Source organism: Lygodium microphyllum, chromosome 30, assembly GCF_053477565.2.
Source record: "Lygodium microphyllum isolate KBCC chromosome 30, Lygodium_microphyllum_v1.1.10, whole genome shotgun sequence".
NCBI lineage: Eukaryota > Viridiplantae > Streptophyta > Polypodiopsida > Schizaeales > Lygodiaceae > Lygodium > Lygodium microphyllum.
The window spans coordinates 45,279,465-45,305,950 of NC_141164.1; the positions used below are offsets into that span (position 1 = coordinate 45,279,465).

At 45.4% G+C, this 26,486-nt stretch overlaps 1 protein-coding gene across 5 annotated transcripts in view; it reads left to right on the forward strand.

Moving 5' to 3' along the window:
• Positions 1-26,486, forward strand: part of GDPD4 (PLC-like phosphodiesterases superfamily protein) — a 97,454-nt gene that overhangs the window by 36,688 nt on the left and 34,280 nt on the right. For 4 of the 5 annotated variants that reach the window (XM_087672646.1, XM_087672644.1, XM_087672647.1 and 1 more), the window contains exon 2: positions 20,358-20,444. The exons of the other annotated variant lie outside the window; for it this stretch is intronic. In XM_087672646.1, the coding sequence (XP_087528772.1) occupies positions 20,358-20,444 (87 nt within the window). The remainder of the gene's footprint in view (positions 1-20,357; positions 20,445-26,486) is intronic. 5 annotated transcript variants of the gene reach the window in all.

Sequence of the window (26,486 nt, forward strand, 5' to 3'; positions counted from 1 at the left end):
AGCTTCATTGTATAGGTTTACCAATTCATGGTTTGTTTCTTTGATCATGAGCATTTGTTTTCGCTTTCTAAAACCACTCATTTATGGGCTTCTAGTCAATGTGACCTCTTGAGTATAAAAGTCTTAGTCATTTGGGCTTTTTGGTCAATGTGATTGCTTGACTAAACTTTTAATTTTTCTTGGACATCTTGTCAATGACAACCCAAGTATATTTATAGGGCATTTTGGCCATTGGCCACCCTTGAATAAAAAGATGAACATTTAATCATATTTTGAAACACTCAAATAATACCAATCGCCTTTAAAAGTAAATGACCATCAAATTAATATGGATCATTGAGCCAAAATGTCTTGGTGAGAAGTGACATACAAAAGGTTGGTTATAGACACTCCATGGCTATGTCCAAATCCTTTACGGGGCATGGTGAAGGAGAAGATACATGATAGGGAGAGTTTTGTGTTTTTTCTCTTTTCTTTGTTGCTTTTTGAAGGTTAGAAGGCTGGGAGGGGGGGTCATCTCACATCTAGCAGCCTCAACATCAGCTAGTAGGTGTGAGTACTCTAGGAATCATGAGCAAGTGACCTTGTTCTTCTTTCTTGTGCCAAACAACCCATGCATAGGTTGGTAAAACAATATAGCCTGGGGGAACAATATAGCTTCGGGGGGGCGGGGGGGCGGCTAAAGGATTGTCATTGAATCAAAGGTGCTTAGGGTTTTTGAAATGGGAAGTATGAAACAAGTTTCATAGGTTTGATTTGAGTTTTATAAAATGCTAGAAACAGGTTTCATTTGAGATGAAGAAAACCTTTAGAACTTTATATATATATATATAGAATACAAGTTTGTTAGTAGTTTAGATAGTTCATGTGTGAGTCTGTGTTATGCCGGGCATGGCTGGGGCATTTTATTTAATATTATGGTTATTATGATATTTATTTGGGGCATTTTATGCTGGTCGACCTGGCCCTATTTTGACATTATTTTCTTCTATTTATACCGGGCTCCCTCTTGATTCAGTCACATAATCACCTACAAGTTCAGTGGAGAGAGTGTGTCGGTGCCAATGCCTACGAGCCAATGACTCGCTGTTATACGCGGCCTTCTCATGTTTGGTATATGGATTCTATTTCCCGAGCGTTCTTCTGAGTTCTCTTCTTTACAGTGTTCTTTTGTGGTTTTCTCTTCTGTCCTTTGTTTAACAGTTTATTATGGTGCATCTATTTATGCTTCCATTGCTGGATCCACTTTTGACATGGTATCAGATTTCAGGATCCCTATTTTGTGTGCTGTTTTCTGCTGATTACAGGTTTGCAAATTCCTCTTGCCGATTGTTTACTAACTGCTGTTTCTTCCTTTCAACCTGGCGACAGCTGTCTTCTTCCAATCACCCTATTTGTAGGCTGAGTTTATGCTCCAGCTGTTTGTGTTTCCATTTTTTGCTGACATTTTTCTTATTCACTGCATTTAATGCGTATCGAATCTGCATTTTGCTGTACATCTCTTGCATTTGATGCATTCAGCACTGGGTGCCATTTTCGGCCATCTTTTTGCAGATTTTTCTGATTTCAGCATTGAGATTTTTGTGATCCATGTGTCTCCATTGTGTGTGAACTCTATAGTGTAGTCTGCGCTGTTGGTTGGCTGTATTCTCTCTCCTCTTCTCTTCTCTCTCTCTAGATGGCTCCCCCTGACAGAAGTGGTGCAGCAATGGAAGCGTAAACATAAGCTGTAATAAACTGCTGAAACACAAGACAAGAGAGAAAGGGAAAGAAAGAACACAATACAGATGAGAACTCAAATGTATGCTCGGGAAATGGAATCCATATATCAGACACCAGACTGTCGCATACAATTGTGAGTCATTGGCTGCATGGGCATTGGCACCGGTTCCTCTCTCCATGGGACCTCCAGGTGGTGAACTGATTAACTGAGAAGAAGAAGCCCAAAATATATATAGGCATAAATAATGCCATGAAATATTTTAGGTCGACCAACATTTAATACTAGCCGATTGGCAGCAATAAATGCCACAATAGTATAAAATGCTACACAATAAAAATGCCTAAAATAACTATCTAATGCGTCTAGCCATAATACATGCTTAGACTCACACATGAGTTGATATACTTTGCTAACACCCTCTCTCAGATCATGGATGATCTGATACAATACAATGGTACAATGAGAATGAATCAGAAACCATACAACATAGAACCATCAAGTAGAACCATGGATACCCAAGCGGTGGATGATCAAGCCACCACCAAGGTGCCTCGGAGAGAACTTGATGTTGATGTCAATCATACCAGCTCCTGAAGATAGAGAAGATCATAGTAGCTCTCAATGTCTGTCAATAATGCCACTGATGTAGCATACGTGATTATCCTGTTACCAATGCCGCAGTGCATAAATGACCATGGATTCCCTTTCTTTGGCCAAACTGCCAAAGTGTCTCTTCATGTGAGCTTGAGACGAAAGCCACTCGCTCTCTATCAAAGGATCAACTCATCATGAACTTGGATGACAATCCTAGCCCTAGGATTTGTACCTGCCAGACTTCGGTCGATGTGTTAGGGATCTCTCTTTGGATCGTGTGCATCTGTATAGAAATATAGATGAGACACGGCTGCCCCATCTCACCACCCTCTCACACTCCCTCTCTGGCACACTAGAGTCATGAGGGATGACCTCATCACCACCACTAGAAAGTAGCTGAGGAAGGGGCTACTAAGCCCTTTCCATGATCCGAAGAAGAGGATCCCTTTCACACCTTGGACTTTGCCTTGGCCGGAGGATGTGAGTCGGAATCTGAGGTAGATGATGACTCGTCGAAGGAGTCCGCATCCAATTTCATCTTTTGCTCTTTTTTCTTCCTGGAAGCCGTTAACTCTTTGCAGTCCTTCTGTAAATGACCCTTCTTGCCACAGTGGTAACATTGGGCCTTTGACTTCTTCATCTTCGAACCCCTCTCTGAAGCTGTAAGAGCTTCACTTGAACCTTTATAATGTGATGGAAGCCGTCCTTGTAGTCGCAAAGTCGCCTCATGCTCAAGCAGCATCGAGGACATATGAAGAAAACTGACAGGAGTCGTAGATGTCTGTGCTTGTAAAGCATTCGCCACTCCATCAAACTCCTGAGGAAGCTTGTAGAGTACTGTACCAACAAGATGTGCCTCTGATAGGGCGGACTACATAGTGCGAAGCTGGTCTTGGATTTGGGTAATTCGAAGTAGGAATGATTGGATCGTATCTTTGGTTTCAAACTTCAGTTGTTGGAGTTGACCATAGAGAGTAACGGTCCTCATGGTGGAAGGAGCCTCATACATCAAGTGCAACTTCGACCATACGTCTGAAGCTATCTTGTAGGAGGCACCGGTAGGACTTCTTTGAAAATACACCGAAGTAAGGCAGAATAAGCATGTGCATTATCCAAATCCCATGTAAGCACTGCTTCCTCATGGTTATCTTCATCAAAATTAGCCGGAACAGGAGAAGGCTGTTGAGGACATGCAATAGCTTTGCCAACCACGTACCATAACCATTGCTGGATAAACTAGGCCTTCATCACCGCACTCCATGTGTAATAATCAGGTCCATGGAGCTTGTCATCAGTGAATGTGCATGGAGGAGCCATCTGTAGAGGATTTAGAAGAGAAGTAGAGAAAATAAGGTATTTGGAGAGGGAGCACAGCAAGAATCCAAGCACAGACTACAAAAACCAAGAGTTCACATATAGTATAATCCAAAATCTGACCAAAAGAAGACAAAAGTTGCTGCAAAAAATAAAAAAATCAGTAAAAACTGCCAAAAACAGCAAAAACGGCCTGAAGGTACAGTTGCCCAGCCAAGGAGTAACTAACACCAAAACATGAGCTGAGTACTGCCACAAATAGGCTGAAAAACTGTTGCAGCAGCCTGAAAACTGAAAACGTAGGCAGCAAAGGGGCTGTAGGCAGCAGGCGATGGCAAATCTGCAGAAAACGTAGGTTAAACAGGTCCCTTGTATGGAGCAGCAGTCACCTGATTGGTAAGGGTGAAAACAGTCCTGAAATCAGCAAGAAAACACAGCAAGAGCACAAATCTTGAAATCTGAAACCATGACAGAAGTGATGCAACAATGGAAGCGTAAACATAAGCTGTAATAAACTGTTGAAACACAAGACAAGAGAGAGAGGGAAAGAAAGAACACAATACAGATGAGAACTCAGATGTATGCTCGGGAAATGGAATCCATTTATTAGATACGAGACTGTCGTATACAACAGTGAGTCACTGGTTGCGCGGGCACTGGCATCGGCTCCTCTCTCCATGGGACCTCCAAGTGGTGAACTGACTAACTGAGGAGAAGGAGCCCAAAATATACATAGACATAAATAATGCCAAATATGTCAAGTCGGTGCTGGCTGACTCACAACAATAAATGCCACAATAGCATAAAATAACTATCTAATGTGCCCAGCCATAATACATGCTCAGACTCACACATGAGCTGACATACTCTGCTAACACCCCCGTGTTGTTCCATTGATGACAAATTACACGGTTCTAATTACCTAACATCGAGTGCTGTTATGAAGGCATGGTTTGTGTAGATGTGGTTATGATACATTGTGTTTGGAGCTTGTGACTGTCTCGAGCGTTCTAATCCTTCTCTAGCTGATTTTGTTGAGGACACCTATGAAGAAGTTGTTCTCACATGGGATATTGATGATACTCATGCATATTTTGCCCTTCTTTGCTGCATCTCCAAAGAAGTTCTTCCAATAGTCATCGGCTGCAAGACTTCTCCCACGATTTTGGCGAAGCTTCAGATGTTGTACAAGGCTCCTTCGCCTATGCATGCTGCCAATCTTTATGGATAGCTCTAACAGATGAAGACACCATTCAATCTTTCTTGTCACATAGGTACAGGACCAGCTTCGATACATGCAATGTGTCCTTCCAGAGGCTTATCTTGTGGAGATTGTGCTCTACAAGCTCCCTCTGAAGTTTGATGGATTGACCAATGCTTTGAGGGCTTAGACGTCATCAACACCTGTTAGTTTTCTACGGATGTCCTCATTGTGATTGAGCATGAGACGTCTTTGTGGTTATAAGGGAGGCTTCCATCGCAATCTGGTGGCTCTAGTGAGGCCTTTATAGCTTCATGGCGGGGTGATAGGAAGAAGAAGTCGAAGGTCGAGTGTTATCACTGTGGTAAGAAGGGTCATTTGCGCAAGGATTGCAAAGAGTTAGCGGCTTCAAGGAAGGAGTAGAAGAGGCAGGATACATACTCGCTCGGTAAGTCATCTTCTTGCTCATCTTCAATAGACTTCTTTGAATCGACTTGATCCAAGCCCATATTCTTAGGATAGGGTCGAGGTCGCCGATCTGTTGATAACTTAGAAATTTTCTTTTCACACGAGAAATTTCCACTTCTACTATACGAAAAGAGAGAATTTTCCGTTTTACGACTCGGATCCTTCGGTCAAGGCCCTGGCCAAGGCATGGAAGGGATCATTTTCTTTAGATCGTGGGAAGGGCTTGGCAGCCCCTCTTGCTGCTTTCTAGTACAGGTGATGTGGTCATCCCTCATAACTTTGAAGTGCTAGAGTGGGAATGTGAAGGGGTTGTGAGATGGGGCAGGTGAGCCTCATCTATATAGGTATACAGGTGCACAGGTATCAGAGAGGGACATATCTGATGCATTGATTGAAGTCTGACAGGTTCAAATCCTGGTGACATCTAGGTTCATGATGGACTATTATTTGAGAGAGAGCGGGATTGGCTTCTAGTTCTAGCTCACATGAGGGGACACTTTGGTGGTCTTGTCCGAAGGTGGGGAATCCATGGCCAAGTATGTTCAGAGGCATTTTTGACATGATAGTCTTGTATGCTATTGCGAGACATTGTTGATGAACATAGAGATTTGTTATGACTCTTCTCTATTTTTCAGGAGCTGGTACAATTGATATCAACATCATGCTCTCTTCGAGGCATCTTGGTGGTGTCTTGATTACCCATTGCTTGGGTATCCATGGTTCTTGTCTAGTGATTCTTTGTTGTATGGACTATGATGAGTTATTATCATTGTATTGTATCAGATCACCCATGACCTTAGAGAGGATGTTAGCAGTCTAGATAGCTCATATGTGAGTCTCTGTTATGCTAGGGCATGGCTAGGTTATTTAGGCATTTTATTATGATTATTATGATGCTTATTTGGGGCATTTTATGCTTGCCGACTAGCATTAAATGTTCGCCAACTTGCCCCTATTTTGGCATTATTTTCTCCTATTTATACTGGGCTCTCTCTTGATTTAGTCATATCATCACCTACAGGTTTTATGAAGAGAGGGAGCCGGTGACAGTGCCTACGAGCTAGTGACTCACTGTTGTACGTGTAATTCTTGTGTTTGGTATATGGATTCCATTTCCAGAGTATTCTTTTGAGTTCTCTTCTTTGTAGTGTTCGTTTGTGGTTTTCTTTTCTATCCTTGTGTTCAGTAATTTATTTCAGCATCTGCTTATGCTTCCATTGTTGCATCCAGTTCTAACAAACTTATATAACATAGTAACCAAAGATCAATCATGGTTCATGATTCTATACTATGCAAATGAGCATTCAACATAGCATCAATATTTACATGCATCATGGTCCGTCATCCATAACCGACATTGAATTTTCAACCATAGAAGGAGCCATCGATAGATACATGCATCATGGATGACTCCTTAAACAAAATCCAACAATCAATGTCAGTGTGCCAAATGAACCCATGATTGATGCTATTTACAAAAGTTAATACATTTTTAAGGGCAAGGAAGTATGAAATAGATATTTCATACATTTTTTCCATGTATGAAATGAGTTTCCTAACCTTATGAAATGGGTTTCTTGGCAATGATACATTGAATGTAGGGTGTGTTAGAGATCATCGCCTGACCAGGCGCAGTCGGACGGTTTCTGTCCAGGTGTAGTCGGACTGCACAGTCGGACTGCCACGTGGCAGTCCGACCTGTCCTGTCAGTCGGCTGCAGTTAATGCAGCCGACAGGTCTTTTTCTGGCGCCCTGTTTTCTGGCTATAAATAGCCGAGGTTTTCAGCAGTCTCCCGCACTTCTCTGCTCGCAGATTACAGACTGGTGGCACGCGCAGATTCCGTCTCTGTTCGCAGATTTCAGACAGGAGACAGTGCAGACTGCAGCGGACTTCGAGGTGAACAGCAGGTTGCATCGTCGAGGTGGAGACACGCAGTCCAGCGTACTGCGCCCGTGTACATATCTGCATATCTTTGTATACAGCACACTTTATATAGCAGATCTTCATCTTCCACTGTCTCTTTCTCTCTCTTCTCTCTCGGCGTTCTCTCTCTCTCAGTCCTACGCTTCTGCACCGTTGCACTCTGACATGGTATCAGAGCAGTGTTGAAGGGCTGACTGAGCGCAGAACCAACCTGAAGAGGAGTTTCTATCGCGACAGAAGGTTGCGTATTCAGCGTTTGAGGGTAGGCAGGAGGGCTGCGCCTCGGAACAAGGCTGAAGCGAGCGTGGGTGCGCAGGAAAGGAGTCCAGGTGGTGGGTTTGCTGCTATTTACTGCTGTTTGACGAGGAGGAAGTTTGAGTTTTCAGCTTTCAAGTGCAGGTTTTGCTTTTTCATCGCCTCCGGCGGGTGAAGAAGTTTCAAGACGCGGAAGAGCCCTAGCAGGCTGAGTTTTCACAGTAAGAGGGGGGTGCTTTTGCGTTTGTGAAGGCATTACAGGTGAAGATGTCTACAGAGATTGACTTGGAGTTCCAGACGATTATGGACCGAAAGGTGCCTGTCTTACCGGCTCTTTCCGCAGATCAAAAGCTTGATGGCGACAACTACCGCATCTGGCGCGTCATGATGTTGGCCATCCTTGAGTCCTATGATTTGGCGGAGCTTGTACAGGAGGAGATCGACCGGCCCTCGGTAAGAGATGAGTCCAAACTCTCTTCCGATGCTCGTGCGGAGTTGGCCAAGGCACAGTCTCATTGGGACAAACTGAATGCCAGGATTCGTTCCTTTCTTTTTCTATCTTGTACTACAGCCGTGATAGCTCACATCGAGCACTTGACGATGGCTCGGGAGATATGGCTGGAGCTTGATCAGATGTATAACCGGATGACCCTAATGAAGCGGGTTTCTTTGGAGGTTCAGATGCGGACCTTGTCCGCCAACAAGTCTTCTTCGTTGCGGAAGCATATCAATAAGCTTAGATAGCTTCAGATACAGGTTCAGAATGCGGGGAAGCCAATTTCCTCCGAAGACATGGCGATCACACTATTGTCCCAGCTGCCGCCGCGATTCGGTACTTTCTACTCCGCCCTTATTGCTTCGGGGCGAGAGTCTACTCTTCGGTGGGAAAAGTTGGTTCCTACGGTCGTGGACCAAGAGGAACAATTAAAGGGACAAAATGCTTCCAAGACGGAGGCACTGACAGGTCAAGCCTCTCAGAAGAAGGGGAAGGACCAAAAGAAGAAGAAGGGGGATAACAAGTTAAAGAAGGACAAGGACAAGGACAAAGACTCCACATGCCATATTTGTGGAAAGACTGGCCATTGGAAGAAGGATTGTCCTGACAAAGACAAGAAGGATACCACCACCAAGGACACGAAGGATTCTGGAGCGGTGGCTGCACCCTCATCAGCTGCATTTCTTCATCTAGCTGTCATTGAGGACTCTTCACCGAATGCTTCTGATGCTGCGATGACGGCTCCCCAGGCTCGAGAGTGGATCGTTGATAGTGGTGCCTCCCGGCACATGACTCCTTCATCAGATGGTGTTGCCCAGTTGCGACCCTCGTGTGGGCAGATTCTCATTGGAGATAGCTCTTCCGTGTCTATTGCAGGACGGGGTAAGATGCAGCTTATTCCCGATGGACGTGGTGGTACCCATACCTCAGAGGTCTTGCATGTACCAGGTTTAGGGTATCATCTCCTGTCAGTTCATAAGATTTGCTCCCTTGGACTTTTGGTGGAGTTTGACAGTAATTCGGTGCGAGTCCTTGATCGTGGGTCAAGGAAGGTTCTATCATCCGGATATGAGGAGAACGGCATCTATAAATTGAAGTCTTCCACCGCCCTCTCTACTCTTCTTCTTACCTCTCAAACACAGTCAGAGTTATGGCATGCTCGGTTTGGTCACCTCAACTATGATTATCTTCGGAGGGCGTCACGTGGAAAGCTTGGTCGAGGGTTGCCGGATATAGTGGTGAGCCAGCAGCCATGTGTCTGTCTCCTGTATTCGTGGGAAGCAGCATAGGGATGCCATTCCCCACATAGCTTCGCGGCAGTCTACTTCCCCGATGGAGCTTGTATCTACGGATCTATGTGGCCCTATGAGGAATGAGTCCTTGCGTGGGAACTCATACTTCATGCTGATCGTAGATGACTACAGCAGGATGACATGGGCCTATTTCTTGGCATTGAAGTCAGAAGCTTTCTTTCACTTCAAGGATTGGCTTCTCTTTAAGGAGAACTGATCAGGTCGGAAATTGAAGACCTTGCGATCCGACAAGGGTGGTGAATTTGTTTCTAATGAGTTTGCTCGTTTTTGTGCAGATAAAGGTATTTACCAGGAGTTTGCTAATACCAACACTCCTCAAGAAAATGGCATTCTTGAACGGAAAAACCGCAGTGTGATCGAGATGGCGCGCACCATGATGGAGCACCGACAGACCCCTCAGGTTCTGTGGGCCGAGGTTGTAGCTACTGCAGTCCACATCCTTAATCGATCCCCCACTTCGGCCGTTGATGGGATGACCCCTTTTGAGGCTTACTTTGGGACTAAGCCCGATGTTTCTTACTTTAGGGTCTTTGGGTGTGATGCCTATGTTCACACTCCCAAGGCTCACCGTGATAAATTTGAAGCAACTTCCCGAAGATAGGTATTTGTTGGCTACAGCTCCCAGTCCCAAGGCTATCGATTGTATGATCCCGTCAAGCGGGATGTGTACACTAGTCGCGATGTGCGGTTTGTGGAGGTTCCGGCCATATCAACGGGTGAGAAGCATCCCGTTCTTGGAGATCCAGGGGAGAGTTGGGCTCCTGCTATAGTTCCATTGGAGCCCGTGCCTTTTGATTATGATTCTATTTCTGACACAGAGTCTACTGTTTCACCGGTCACCCCTGAGGAGTTACCACTGGTGGCTCTTCCAGAGTCTTCAGCTGATGGAGAGAGACAAGGGGAGGTTCGGCCTCCTCCTCGATGGGCTCGTGACACACTCCGTGATTCAGGGATCGAGGGGGTTCCTGAGGAGTGGGGACCGCAAGATGGTCCGCGGCAGTCACGGCGGCACCATGCACATTCTACGGAGCTTGTTTGCTCTAACTATTGTTTGATGACCCGTGTTATGCAAGATCGAGAGCCCACCTCCGTGAAGGAGGCTTTACAGTCCGCATCATGGAAGAAAGCCATGGAAGCCGAGTTGGAGGCTATTGAGAGGAATGGCACTTGGTCACTCGTGCCCCGTCCCCCGCATAAGAAGGTGATTGGCGACAAATGGGTCTTCAAGACCAAATACCTTAGCGATGGTTCTTTGGATAAGCACAAGGCTCGCCTTGTTGCTAAAGGTTTTGCACAGCGCCCAGGGATTGATTGTCATGATACTTTTGCCCCCACTGCTTGTATGGCGACTATTCGAGCTGTTCTTGCCTTGGCTGGCCATAGGAGATGGCCTGTCTACCAGTTGGATGTGAAGTCGGTCTTCCTCAATGGTGATTTGAAGAAGGAGATCTATGTTGAGCAGCCTCCAGGCTTTGGATCTTCAGATGGGAAAGTCTACAGGTTGAAGAAGGCCTTGTATGGCCTCAAGTAGGCTCCGCGTGCATGGAACGAGAAGATTGATTCGTTCCTTCAGTCTCAGTTGGGATATCGGCGTTCTAAGGACGATCCGCAGCTTTATGTTCACACTTCCGAGGATGGTTGTGTGCTTTTTGTGTTGTATGTTGATGATTTGATTGTCACAGGTGATCATGCACAGCAGGTCCAAGAGACGAAGTTAGCTTTACATCGGACGTTCGAGATGACGGACTTGGGTCTACTCCATTTCTTTTTGGGCCATGAGATTTATTAGTCTCAGAGGGGGATCTTCATCTCTCAGCAGAGATATGTACAGGAGCTCTCGGTTTCTTTTGCGATGGAGGATTGTCGGCCCCTTTCTACTCCTATGGATCCGAACTGGAAGGCCACTTCCCATTTAGCTTCTCCTATGGCGGATGCTTCCCGCTATCGTCAGTTGATTGGATCATTGATTTGGCTCCTCAACACTCGTGTTGATCTTTGTTTTGCTGTTGGGCTCTTGGCAGGGTTTATGAGTGAACCTCAGACGGTACATTGGCAGGCTGCTCAGCGGATACTTCGGTATTTGAGGGGGACGTCTGCTTTAGGGATTCATTATCCCGCAGGGACAGATGGTTCAGATCTTGTACTTGCAGGTTGGAGCGACCCGGATTGGGCCGGTGATGTGGACCACAGGCGGTCTACTACAGGTTACTGTTTTACCTTGGGTGCAGGTGTTATCTCATGGAGTAGCAAGAAGCAGCCCACCGTAGCCCTTTCGTCTACTGAGGCGGAGTATCGGGCCGCGTCTTCCACCACATGTGAGGCTGTGTGGCTTCGGAGATTGTTGGAGGAGCTTGGCTGCCCCCAGACTCGTCCTACTTTGCTGCAATGTGACAATGAGAGTTGCATTGCCTTGGCATGGAATCTTGTTTTTCATGCCCGGACGAAGCACATAGAGATCCAGTACCACTTCATCAGAGAGAAGCTTCTGGATGAGACCATCACTGTGGAGTACTGCAAGACGGAGGACAATCTTGCAGATTTGTTTAGGAAGGCACTTCCCGAGGCTCTACTTCGGAGACATTCCAGATCCCTCAGGCTTCTGCCCTGCTCAGGCTCTGAGAGGGGGTGTTAGAGATCATCGCCTGACCAGGTGCAGTCGGACGGTTTCTGTCCAGGTGCAGTCGGACTGCCACGTGGCAGTCCGACCTGTCCTGTCAGTCGGCTGCAGTTAATGCAGCCGGCAGGTCTTTTTCTGGCGCCCTGTTTTCTGGCTATAAATAGCCGAGGTTTTCAGCAGTCTCCCGCACTTCTCTGCTCGCAGATTACAGACTGGTGGCACGCGCAGATTCTGTCTCTGTTCGCAGATTTCAGACAGGAGACAGTGCAAACTGCAGCGGACTTCGAGGTGAACAGCAGGTTGCATCGTCGAGGTGGAGACACGCAGTCCAGCGTACTGCGCCCGTGTACATATCTGTATATCTTTGTATACAGCACACTTTATAGCAGATCTTCATCTTCCTTTGTCTCTTTCTCTCTCTTCTCTCTCTGCGTTCTCTCTCTCTCAGTCCTACACTTCCGCACCGCTGCACTCTGACAGGGTGGTGATCATTCACGTTGGATCTGCTTAGCTATTAGGCACTTGTAATTGCTAGCCCATAGTCCTTCCATTTGGGCCTCCTAATCTTTAGGTGGCACCTTGTTTCTTTTTCCACCCGTGACTCTATTTTTGGGCATTATCTTGACATTGTCAGTGGGAGTGGACTATGCTGGTCATGGCAATTAGTTGGGGAGCCTATGAAGGTCATGTTTATGCTCACCATGGGCCTAGATGTGAAGACAATGATTGTAGATGGCCCAATTCATTGGTGCCCAATTGGTTAGCCAATCATGTTGATGGGCTCACCTCGGTCTTTGGGTGATGTGGTAGCCCACCTATGTGACCATTGCGAAGGATTAGTTCATGACACCAGTCTTAATTGGATGACCATTTTGATCCAAACTTGGGGCATAATGCATCTAACCTCCCAAAATGATAAATTATGAGGATGGTTGTCATGAGGATATGTATTTTTGAAACCTCACTTAATATGTGGATTAATTTTTAATCACATGATTAAGTAAATGTTGCACATGTGAGGTGCAACTGGGGTTAGAGTAAATTTATGAGCTGGGGACCCGATGAAATCACGGGATGTCAAAGGCAAAAGTTGCTATAAGTTATGCCGTAAAGGTACTTGGTGGTATCTAGTGTTAGTTGTTGGCCTAGGTCATTCATTTGACCATAAGTGTCAGTTGGTGACACCTGAGAAGTGCTGTTTAATGGTACCTAATGCCAATCTGATGGTCAAAGATGGCACAGAGACACTGGGGAATGGAAGTTGCTTAGCCAATTTAATTATTGGCCAGTCAGATTATTTTTTAGGGCACCAAAATAATTATTAGATTAATTTTCAGTATTTAAAGATTGAAAATTGATATTTAATCATGGATAATATCGGAAAAACCATTTGGGAAGGCTACCACTTGTCAAAAATGCCCATGCAAGATTGAAAAACGTCTTTAGAGGTTGGAGAGAGGCATTTTTAGTATATTCAGCTTACAAGAGAGAGGGAGGAGATGTTGTTGGTCTGATTTGCAGCCATTGGAGGACCTTTTGAGGCAACCAGGTGCAGGAGAAGACCAATCAACAGCAGGTGACAGCATCTATATGTTGTTGAGATAGGGCAGGAGCAGTAAATGACTGATTTTCTTCAGTTTTTTGCATCTACAAGCTGTTGTGGTAGGGTAGCAGCTGTATTTGACTGATTTTCAGTCATTCTTTGCAAAAAACTCCGAATTTTCTCTCTCTACAGCTTTCTCTCATATCTCCCAGTCATTTCACATTCTTGCTCTGAAGATCTTAGCGTTTGGACCCTTGGAGGCTGAGAAATTGCAAATTTCTGTGTTATAAACCCTAATTTGCAACAGAAATTGGGGTTTAGCAACAGCCTCGGGAAGGTGCCAGAAATTGGAAGCTCCAAGACTTGGATTCAACAAGGCTGAAGCTGTTTTTAGCCTATTCAAGTGGAGGGACCAACAAATAATTGAATTTGGGGCATTTCCATCGTCTATGAAGTGGATGAAAGTCGATTAAGTGCCCGAATTAAGGGGAAAATCAGATTGAAGACTTGCTGCTCACTTTGGACAGCAAGGGGAGTTTGGATTGCGAAGGGTATTGGGAGAATCCCATCATAATTTAACTTTTTCTTCTATAAAGCTAAAGAAATATTGAAAGGGACGCCAATTTTAGGGCCAATCGGGTGTGCATTGTCCAAGATCAGTAGGTAAATTTGTATTTTCAGCAGATTTGCATTTGTTGTTAGCTGTTGTAATCAAGTTGTAATCATGGATTTACCACCCATCCACGGAAGAAAGGCTGGTTACAATGGTCACATCACCTCTTTAGGTAAACTCCTTAACAAAATTTTCAATTCAAATAAAGAGAGCTATTCTTTTATAACCCTAGGCACTTCATCTAGAAGCTCTTTTTTTGGGGGGGAGGGGGCGCGTGTTGGGTGGGTGGTTCTTGTGCAAGAAGGCTTGAAACTTTTTAAAGGATGCAAGTGTCAGAGAGCAGCGATGCGGAAGCGTGGGACCAAGACTGAGAGAGAGAGAACACAGAGAGGAGAGAGAAAGAGACAGTGGAAGATGAAGATCTGCTGTATAAAGTATGCTGTATACAAAGCTATGCAGATATGTACACGGGCGCAATGCGCGGGACTGCGTGTCTCCACCTCGATGATGCAACCTGCTGTTCACCTCGAAGTCCGCTGTAGTCTGCACGATCTCCAGCCTGAAATCTGCAAATAGAGATGTAATCTGCACGAATCTCCAGCCTGAAACCTGCGATCAGAAGTGAGAGAGACTGCAGAACAACGGCTATAAATAGCCAGCATAAAATTGCCCAGAATATGCAGGTCGGCTGCATTAAATGCAGCCGACTAACTAGGTACAGGTCGAACTGCCACGTGGCAGTCCGACCGGTTAGTCCGACCAGTCTGCTTGTCCGTCGTAAACAAATCTGCAAGATTGTCCTTCGTCTTGCAGTACTCCACAGCGATGGTCTCATCCAAAAGCTTCTCTCTGATGAAGTGGTACTAAATCTCTATGTGCTTCGTCTGGCCATGGAAAACAGGATTCTGTGCCAAGGCAATGCAACTCTCATTGTCGCATTGCAGCAAAGTAGGACGAGTCTGGGGGCAGCCAAGCTCCTCCAACAATTTCTGAAGCCACGCAGCCTCACATGTGGTGGAAGACTCGGCCCGATACTCCGCCTCAGTAGACGAAAGGGCTACCGTGGGCTGCTTCTTGCTACTCCATGAGATAACACCTACACCCAAGGTAAAACAGTAACCTGTAGTAGACCGCCTGTGGTCCAAATCACCAGCCCAATTGGAGTCGCTCCAACCTGCAAGTACAAGATCTGAACCACCTGTGCCTGCTGGATAATGAATCCCTAAGTTAAATGTTCCCCTCAAATACCGAAGTATCCTCTGGGCAGCCTGCCAATGCACTGTCTGAGGTTCACTCATGAATCCCGCCAAGAGACCAACAGCAAAACAAAGATCAACACGAGTGTTGAGGAGCCAAATCAATGATCCAATCAACTGACGGTAGCAGGAAGCATCCGCCATGGGAGAATCAGAATGTGAAGTGGCCTTCCAGTTCAGATCCATAGGAGTAGAAATGGTCCGACAATCATCCATCGCAAAAGAAACCAAGAGCTCATGTACTTATCTCTGCTGAGAGATGAAAATCCCCCTCTGAGACTGATAAATCTCATGGCCCAAAAAGAAGTAGAGTAGACCCAAGTCCGTCTTCTCGAACGCCTCATGTAAAGCTGTCTTCGTCTCGTTGACCTTCTGTGCATGATCACCTGTGACAATCAAATCGTCAACGTACAACACAAAAAGCACACAACCAGCCTCGGAAGTGTATACATAAAGCTGCGGATCAGCCTTGGAACGCCGATATCCCAACTGTGACTCAAGGAACGAATCAATCTTTTCGTTCCATGCACGCGGAGCCTGCTTGAGCCCATACAACGCCTTCTTCAACCTGTAGACTTTCCCATCTGAAGATCCAAAGCCACGAGGCTGCTCTACATAGATCTCCTCCTTCAAATCACCATTGAGGAAGGCTGACTTCACATCCAACTGGTAGACAGGCCATCTCCTATGGCCAGCCAAGGCAAGAACAGCTCGAATAGTTGCCATGCGAGCAGTGGGGGCGAAAGTATCATGACAATCAATCCCTGGGCGCTGTGCAAAACCTTTAGCAACAAGGCGAGCCTTGTGCTTGTCCAAAGAACCATCGCTAAGGTACTTGGTCTTGAAGACCCATTTGACGTCAATCACCTTCTTATTCGGGGGGCGAGGCACGAGATACCAAGTGCCATTCCTCTCAATAGGCTCCAACTCGGCTTCCATGGCTTTCTTCCATGGTGCGGACTGTAAAGCCTCCTTCACGGAGGTGGGCTCTCGATCCTGCATAACACGGGTCATCAAACAATAGTTAGAGCTAACAAGCTCCGTAGAATGTGCCTGGCGCCTCTTGACCGCCGTGGACCATCCTGCGGTCCCCACTCCTCAGGGACCCCCTCGATCCGTGAATCACGGAGTATGTCACGGGCCCAACGAGGAGGAGGCCGGACCTCTCCTCGTCTCTCTCCATCAGCTGAAGACTCTGGGATATCTACCGGTGGTAACTCCTCGGGGGTGACCGGTGGAACAGTAGACTCTGTAATCGAAACAGAATCCGAACCAAAAGGCGCTGGCTTCAAAGCAACTGTCTCGGGAGCCCAACTCTCCCCTGGATCTCCAAGAACGGGATGCTCCTCACTCGCTGCTATGGCCAGAACCTCCACGAACCGCATATCTCGACTGGTGTACACATCCCACTTGACGGGATCATACAAGCGATAGCCTTGGGACTGAGAGCTGTAGCCAACAAACACCTGTCTTCGGGAAGCTGCTTCAAATTTATCACGATGAGTCTTGGGAATGTGAACATAGGCATCACACCCAAAAACCCTGAAATAAGAAACATTGGGCTTGGTCCCAACGTAAGCCTCAAAAGGTGTCATCCCATCAACGGCCGAAGTGGAGGATCAGTTAAGGATGTGGACGGTAGTAGCCACAGCCTAGGCCCACAGATACTGAGGTGTCTGTCGGTGCTCCATCATGGTGCGCGCCATCTCGATCACACTTCGGTTTTTTCGTTCAAGAATGCAATTTTCTTGAGGAGTGTTGGTGTTAGCAAATTCCTGGTGAATGCCTTTATCTGCACAAAAACGAGCAAACTCATTAGAAATAAATTCACCACCCTTGTCAAATCGCAAGGTCTTCAATCGCCGGCCTGATCGGTTCTCCTCAAAGAGAAGCCAATCATTGAAGTGGGAGAAAGCTTCTGACTTCAACGCCAATAAATAGGCCTAAGTTATCCTGCTGTAGTCATCTACGATCAACATGAAGTACGAGCTTCCTCTCAAGGACTCATTTCTCATGGGGCCACAAAGATCCGTAGATACAAGCTCCATCGGTGAAGTAGACCGCCGTGAATCTTTGTGGGGAATTGCATCCCTATGCTGTTTCCCACGAATGCAGGAGACGCATGGCTGCTGGCTCACCACTATGTCCGGCAACCCTCGAACAAGCTGTCCACGTGACGCCCTCCGAAGATAATCATAGTTGAGGTGACCAAACCGAGCATGCCATAGCTCTGACTGTGTGTGAGAGGTAAGAAGAAGAGTAGGGAGAGCGGTAGAAGACGTCAATTTGTAGATGTCGTTCTTCTCATATCCTGATGACAGAACCTTCCTTGACCCGCGATCAAGGACTCGCACCGAATCACTGTCAAACTCCACCAAAAGTCCAAGTGAACAAATCTTATGAACCGAAAGTAGATGATACTCCAAACCTGGCACATGCAAGACCTCTGAGGTATGAGTACCACCACGTCCATTTGGAATAAGCTGCATTTCACCCCGGCCTGCAATAGACACCGAAGAGCTATCTCCGATGAGAATCTGCCCACGTGAAGGTCGCAATTGGGCAACACCAACTGATGAAGGAGTCATGTGCCGGGAGGCACCACTGACAACGATCCACTCTCGAGCCTGGGGAGCTGTCATCGCAGCATCAGAAGCATTCGGTGTAGAGTCCTCAATGACAGCTAGATGAAGAAACGCAGCTGATGAGGGTGCAGTCACCGCTCCAGAATCCTTCGTGTCCTTCTTGTCTTTGTTAGGGCAATCCTTCTTCCAATGGCCGGTCTTTCCACAGATATGGCATGTGGATTCTTTGTCCTTGTCCTTCTTTGACTTGTTGTCCTCCTCCTTCTTCTTTTGGTCCTTCCCCTTCTTCTGAGAGGCTTGACCTGTCAAGGTGTCCGACTTGAAAGCATGCTGTCCCTTCAGTTGTTCCTCTTGGTCCAAGACCATAGGAACCAGCTCTTCCCACGGAAGAATAGACTCTCGCCCCGAAGCAATAAGGGCGGAGTAGAAAGCACCGAATCGTGGCGGCAACTGGGACAAGAGTGTGATCGCCATGTCTTCGGAGGAAATCGGATTCCCTGCCTTTTAAACCTACATATGAAGCTGTCTAAGCTTGTTGATGTGCTCCCGCAACGAAGAAGACTTGTTCACGGACAAGGTCCGCATTTGCACCTCCAAAGAAACCTGCTTCATAAGGGTCATCCGGTTATACATCTGATCAAGCTCTAGCCATATCTCCCAAGCCACCATCAAGTGCTCGATGTGGGCTATCACGGCTGTAGTACAAGACAGAAAAAGAAAAGAATGAATCCGGGCATTCAGTTTGTCCCAGTGAGACTGTGCCTTGGCCAACTCCGCACGAGCATTGGAAGAGAGTTTGGACTCATCTCTCACCGAGGGCCGGTCGATCTCCTCCTATACAAGCTCCGCCAAATCGTAGGACTCAAGGATGGCCAACATCATCACGCACCAGATGCGGTAATTGTCGCCATCGAGCTTTTGATCTGCGGGAAGAGCTGGTAAGACAGGCACCTTCCGGTCCATGATCGTCTGGAACTCCAAGTCAATCTCTGTAGACATCTTCACCTGTAATGCCTTCAGAAACGCAAAAGCAGCCCCCTCTGACTGTGAAAACGCAGCCTGCTAGGGCTCCTTCTTCCGCGTCCCGAACCTTCTTCACCCGCCGGAGGCGATGAAAAAGCAAAACCTGCACTTGAAAGCTGAAAACTCAGCCTTCCTTCTCTTCAAACAGCAGTAAATAGCAGCAAACCCACCAACTGCACTTCTTTCCCACGCGCCCACGCTCGCTTCAGCCTTGTTCCGATGCGCAGCCTTCCCGCTCGCCCTCGAACGCTGGAAACGCAGCCTTGTGTTGCGATGGAATCTCCTCTTTAGGTTGGTTCTTCACTCAGTCAACCCTTCTTCACTGCTCTGATACCATGTCAGAGTGCAGCGATGCGGAAGCGTGGGACCAAGACTGAGAGAGAGAGAACACAGAGAGGAGAGAGAGAAAGAGATAGTGGAAGATGAAGATCTGCTGTATAAAGTATGCTGTATACAAAGATATGCAGATATGTACACGGGTGCAGTGCGCGGGACTGCGTGTCTCCACCTCGATGATGCAACCTGCTATTCACCTCGAAGTCCGCTGCAGTCTGCATGATCTCCAGCCTGAAATCTGCAAACAGAGATGTAATCTGCACGAATCTCCAGCCTGAAACCTGCGATCAGAAGTGAGAGAGACTGCAGAACAACGGCTATAAATAGCCAGCATAAAATCGCCCAGAATATGCAGGTCGGCTGCATTAAATGCAGCCGACTGAGCAGGTACAGGTCGGACTGCCACGTGGCAGTCCGACTGGTCAGTCCGACCAGTCTCCCTGTATGGACAGGATCTGACAGACATCGCTAACAGCAAGATGCCTCAAGGATGTGTCCAAGGTTTGAACTCACACACCCTTTATTTCTGGTTACGTACTATTTTTAGTTTAGTATGACTAAGTGAGACTCAATAATGATGATTCTTTTTGAAAGACATTTTTGCTGAAGTTGATCTATGGAAGTATCGTGTGCTCAATGGGTAAAACTTGCAACATTGACCAAAATAAGATGGCACCCATAAAATTTAAGTGGCATTGGTTTGTATTATATATATATCTCTTTAAGTATTTTGGGAAGAATCTTGTATATAAAAACGCCAATTGAACTACACTCTCTCAATTGTAAATTTAGGCTTTCTATGAGTCAACTGATTTCTACTTTCATTTGTTGTTGTGAGGCCTTTCATAACCAAAGGACTAAATTTAGGAAAGGACGAAAATTTACTTGTAGACATGTAGTAAAATTTGAGACACTTCTATATTCTATGTCAATGACGTGCGTGAGATCGATTTCAAGAAACGTGATCCATATAATTATACCTTTCTTTGACTAGTGGATTTCTAGGGTGTTACATTGGTTTGTTGATGAGGATTTACTTAATAGACGGAAAAGGTATGATTTCAAAAGGCTGAAAATTTGTGGTTTGCTTAACCAGGGGCTAACTAAGAAATGCAGCTGGTTGCGGAATCGCCCTTTAGTTTGTGCTCATGGAGGGGATACTAGTAGAGCACCTCCCAACACTGTAAGCTCCTTTATGGGCTGAAAATGCTTGTTATAATAATGATGTTGATTGGTGGTTAGGTGTCTCATACTAGATACATCAATGTTACTAAAATTATTTTGAAGTGCCGTGTACACTATGATCAAAAAAATGTTTTGTCCAAAGGCAGTGCCTTGTACTCTATGTGGTTGTGTGAGATGCATAGGATGATACTACATGATCATACAAACATCTCTTTATGTGTGCTTGAAGTTCCTGAACTGAAGCAAGGAGTTGAATTGGGCTCTACCTAAGTGTATTTTCAAGGTATCATACCAAAGCAAATCAAGTAGAGCAAAAGTTATGGCAATGGCCAATTGCTGGGCAGGGCCAAGCAATTTTTGATTTTCCATAACTAATTATTGCTGCAAATTCATTTCTAGTGGCTGACTTATGCATGGGCAGGTATGCCACTTGGCGCACAAGGATAATTCATGCAATGCAAGGCTGGGACAGCTGTGGGAGGCCATTCAGGGTTGGCTGGGCTGATGAGAGACAATGTGAGGACTGCTATTCAGGGGTTGTTGACAGCTGAAGGAGGATTGTTGGCAGTAAGCGACCACCCATTTGGTGCCAATAGAGGTTGGCGACCTTATTTTTCCTCTCCAGAGCAGCAAGCAACTGCTGTTGAAGCAATTTTTCGGTATCAAATTGAAGAATTCTCTCTCCTTTGCTGTTTCTCTCTCTCATCTCAGTAAATTTGAAGAAATTCAGCACTGCTTTGCTGAAATTCAGACCTGATTACTGCTGTAATTAGGGTTTTTCAGCTGTCTTGAGAAGTGGGTCTTTGAATCTCAGCCATGCAGGAAGGGGATTTGCTACAAATCTGAGAATTACAGCAGATCTACAAGAAATTGCTAATCTGTAGTCAAAATGGCTCACATGCAAGTGTGGAAGACCCAAATTGTGCCCAAATGTGTTTGAAACTAAGTGGCAAGTCGAGAATTCTTGCTGCTGGTCATTTATGACAGCCCATAAGTTTTAGTGTGATCACTACTCTTGGACTCTTGACTCGTTGGCTGACGCATCTGTACACTGAGATGGTGTGGGTTGGTGGTATGGGACGCCAACCCTTGGGATGTGGTCGTGACTTAGAGTGCTACTAGCTCCCACGCTTGGGGGTGAGCCCATTTGACTCTATGGCTGGAAGGTGAGTCCTATGTCTAGTCCCTTTCATTGTGAATCTGGCGAGACAAATGAGGTAGCCTTAATGGGCCAGCCAGCTGTCCATAAAGGCTCCCAATACAAAGCGTAATGAAAAGCCCAACACCCATGAAATGTATACCACAAACACGTACCCCCTCCATAATCTCAAATGGTGTCTTGCTAGTCCTACTAGGTTGTGTTGTTATAAGCATACTTCACAAGTGGTGATAATTGTTCTCATTTGGCCTTATGCTAAGACACACAACATTTCAAAAGATTTAAAACAATAGCATTTGTCTCATTGGGACTGTCCTTATGTCTGTGGATGAAAAGAATATGAGAACTTCAAGGTGATACCCATCTCTCAAAAATACATCTCCAAAACAAACTCGTCATGCTAGGATCTCTATCATTCACAATAGACTGGTGTATCCCATGATACTTAAAGATGTTATGCATGAACAATGTTGCCATATGATTTGCTATTATTGTCTTGTTATTTGGAAGGAAATGTGCATGTTTGCTAAATGTGCAAATCAATGCCCATATTTCATTATTCCTTATAGATGTCCTAGGAAGCTCAAATATAAAATCCATTGTGGTGCTTTTGCACGGTCTATTTGGAATTTGCAAGGGCTGCAATAAACATTGATGGGAGTTGGCAAAGCAACACAACACAACCCTGCAGCTAAAACCCGTTCATTTAAGATAGCAACAAAGAAAAGAGCATCAATAACACACTCACAAACACAAACTTTCCTCAATCAACTACCCAACCAACCTAGGATACAATAGGGGCACTACCCTTGAGTATTGGCAAGCGACCATATGCTACAAAATACAAAGTTCAAAACAACTCACATTGGTAGGGCAAAGACATAAAGTTCATCTTTATTGTCTTTAGGCATATCATTTATATCATTTAGTTATTATAGTAAGGTAAAGGCATTGGATATGGAGCTGATGTGCGCCCAATAGGCTATGGAGGATGAAGCTCCATGATGAGAGAGAGAGAGAGAGAGAGAGAGAGAGAGAGAGAGAGAGAGAGAGAGAACTCTTGCAAGTACACAATAAGCTGAATAGATTGATGTGATAGTTTGTGATGAAAGTACAAGTGATAGAGCGTGAATATATAGGTTGAGGTATCTACCTATACCTTTGACCCTTATTAAATGCTAAGTGCATAAAAGGTGTTTATACCTAAGCACACACTTTTACATACAATAATGTGTGTTCACACATGGGGATAAATCTAATAAATAAATCTAACAAGCCCCTCTTTGAGTCATGGGTGATTGAACTCGTGAGACAAAACATATGAAAAAAGAAAAGGGAAGGTCTTACCTCGAAGAGACAGTGTCTAATCCCATATAATGATTTTGGAAAAGAGATACATTAGTGATTGAACTCGTGGCACAAAGCATCTGTGGAAAAGGGAAGGTTTTACCTCGAAGAGGTAGTGTCTAATCCCGTATAATGATTTTGGAAAAGAGATATATTAGTGAGAGAGATACAACCCGAGGTAGGCCATGGCATGGTCTACTGAGAAGCTCAAGGACTCGATGTAAGACATGTTTTAGAGGTTTGTGTACATGGCTTAGAGGTTGATGAAAAGCTAGTGTGGCTTAGAGGCAATGGGCACATGAACAAAGGCCAAATACATAGGTATAGCTTTCGGAATCAACTTAGAGGTCATACGCTAAGTGGTTACAATCCCCCTTGAAATATAGCTTCTAAGAGAATCATAAAAGGAAAGTATGAATTGTTTTGGATAAAAATCCAGGTAGAGTACTCCACACAGTGAATGTTTGGAAAGCTCTTAACACATGCATGGGTATAATAAGTGTCTAATTCCAAAACACATTATTTATATATTTAGGATTTGATTAAAAAAGCATATTGATAGGGTTCATCATTGCCAAGAGACAATGACTGAATTGATACATTAAGGCCCTTATTAGAGGTGGTAGGTGGCTCATCAGAGTTGCCATCAGATAAGGTATTAGTAGTGGCATATTGGGTGTGTTGCTTGTCTTGCTACTTATCTTTTTGGTGCGATGTCAACGTCTTTGTTGCGCCTTTCGCCATCCAAAAGAATGGCAATCATTTCTTCATATTTCATCTCTTGAGCCACCTTGAGAGTTGTCACAGTTTCATGGAATTGTGCTTCTTTCATCAGGCTATTAAGAAGTATAGCCTTTTTATCATCATCATCTAGATGGCTTTTGAGAGTGGTCAATTGTTGGTTAAGAAGACTATATTGCTTAAGAGTCTTTGAAGGATTGTAGGAGACACTAAATAATTGTATCTTTACAAATAATTTGGAATTATTAATATCTCTCCCAAATGTGGTTTGAAGGCCATCCCATATCTCTTTGCTGTTTTTGTAAGATCAAGATGATGAAGAAGGTTGTTAGGGAGGCCAAGCCCGATGATAGCGAGTGCCCTTTTATTCTTCTTGAGCCATTCTTGATGAAGTTGTGCGTTGCCTCGAATGTGCTTTGGCTCGTCAGTGGGAGACGACTCTTCATATGTCTTCTCGCATGAGTATGAGGTAGATCTTTGCCTGATAGATGGAAAAGCCGACACTTGAGAAATTTTCAATCATGATGATCTTGACATCCCAATGGTAGATGCCATGGGGAGAGCTCAAATTGAGAAAGGATGAAACTTTCATGAAGAAATTTGAAGAAAGTAGGTTCGAATTTGAAAAGCCCCAAATTTTATTAAAATTTGACCCAAAACAACAGATTTTCAAATGTAAGTTGCAGGGTAGGTGATGGGACACGTTTGATTAGGGCGCACGGAACGTGGACAGGGTGACTCGTAGACAGGGATTGGATGGCTTTTTATTTGCAGCAGGTCTGTTGTGAAGGACAGGTGCAGAATACTTATGCAGATAGGAAGCGCAGTTTTTCCTCCTCCTCCTCCTCTTCTTCTTCTTTAGACGTTGTGTAGTGAACGAGAGAGAGAGAGAGAGAGAGAGAGAGAGAGAGAGAGAGAGAGAGAGAGAGAGAGAGAGAGAGACGAAAAGAGAGAGAGAGAGAGAGAGAGAGAGAGAGAGAGAGAGAGAGAGAGAGAGAAGAAAGATATATTAATGTCTACATAAGGCCAATGTGGACTATGAGACAAAATCCAGAGTACATCCATGTCTAATGTCATCTCATTAGTAAGGTAAAGATAACATTACAAATAGGTGGGTGGCCTATGAAACAATACTGAAAATAACTATGTGATGGGACTATACTAGGGTTGAACCATGTGTATTGTTGTTTCATCGATAGAAAAGGAAAGGAAAGGAAAGGAGAACTAGATCTGATAGAACCATGTACAAAAGTGTGGTGGGGACTATGGGCTATAGCTGATCTCAAGATCTTCACATGATCTCAGTTATGATGCGGTCCCTAGCTACTTCACTGATATGCCTGGTAGTGAGTCTGTGGTGTCTTGTGATAATGGCTCTAATCCGATTGTGGTGTGGCCTCCTCGGACATGGTCCTGGTAGACGGGGTCGACGTGCTCGAGGAAGGGAAGTGGCTCTATCCAATGTGACATCACGGTGTGGCCTGTAAGGTGTCCGGCGGGGTGGCTCTGTCTCTGCTAGGTTGGTAGTGTCAGTAGGGTCAGCTCTGTAGAAGAAGTCTGTTACTGCTCTCTGTGTGTGTCCCTCTGGGTGAGCTGGCCTCCTGTCTCGCAGTAGTGCAGTTCGGCGCCTCTTGAACTCCAGGAGGAAAAGACCTAGGCATCTCTGGTCCTCGTACTCCATGACACAACGAATGGGTCCAAATCCATCACGGAAGAGGTAGTGGTACCATCCTCGTATGTCATATTATACTGTGCATTTGCATATGTAGTGCTCCTCCGTCTCAGGCTCTCGACCACAAAGCTGGCAAGTTCTATCCTTTGCTAGGGTATTTGTCCATCTGCTTGTCTCCATCTGAAGCCTATGTGAGGAGGTGCGAATCTGTTTGATAGCAACCCATACGCTATGGGAGAGATGGGTGTCCATATATGCTGGCCGAATAGTGAAACCATCATCAGAGAGACACAAGAAATGACTCCTGTAGAACTCCATCCTCGATCCTAGAGGGAGTGGTGGATGGATCCATGTCCTTGCTATCTCAATCCTCAAGATATCAGCTTTGATCACCTGGTTTCAACTCTGATTTGCCGAGAGAAAGTGTAGGGTGGTCAAGGCTATAATCCAAAGGTGGAAGACAGTCAATATCCAAACCATGTAGGCTCATCCAAATAGTCATCTGTGAAAACCAACAGTTCTTCTTGCCTCCAGCTGCTAGTTGTCTAGATGAGGTTAGTGTCAATCTAGAGTATCTATGGCGTGGAAGTTCCCATAGTCTGTGCCAAAAGGTCACTGCCCTGAAGAGTACCTCCGTAACTATAGGTTTCAATGATAAAATGTTATCTTATGGGCCTTTGATTGGTCAGGTTGGAAGCATGACGGCGTGATATGGCAAGGGTGATTCTGGATGGTGCACAATGGGAAGGACTGATGGACATATTGTAGGACAGCTGGCACAACAGATTTTCAAATGTAAGTTGCGGGGTAGGTGATGGGGCACGTCTGACTAGGGCGCATGGAACGTGGGTAGGGCGACTCGTAGACGGGGATTGGATGGCTTTTTATTTGCAGCAGGTCTGTTGTGAAGGACAGGTGCAGAACACTTATGCAGATAGGAAGCGCAGTTTTTTCTCCTTCTCCTCCTCTTCTTCTTCTTTAGACGTTGTGTAGTGAATTAGAGAGAGAGAGAGAGAGAGAGAGAGAGAGAGAGAGAGAGAGAGAGAGAGAGAGAGAGAGAGAGAACTCTTGCAAGTGTTGGGAATAAAGGCCCTCGTGCCTTTTATGTGCTCGGGTGTGAA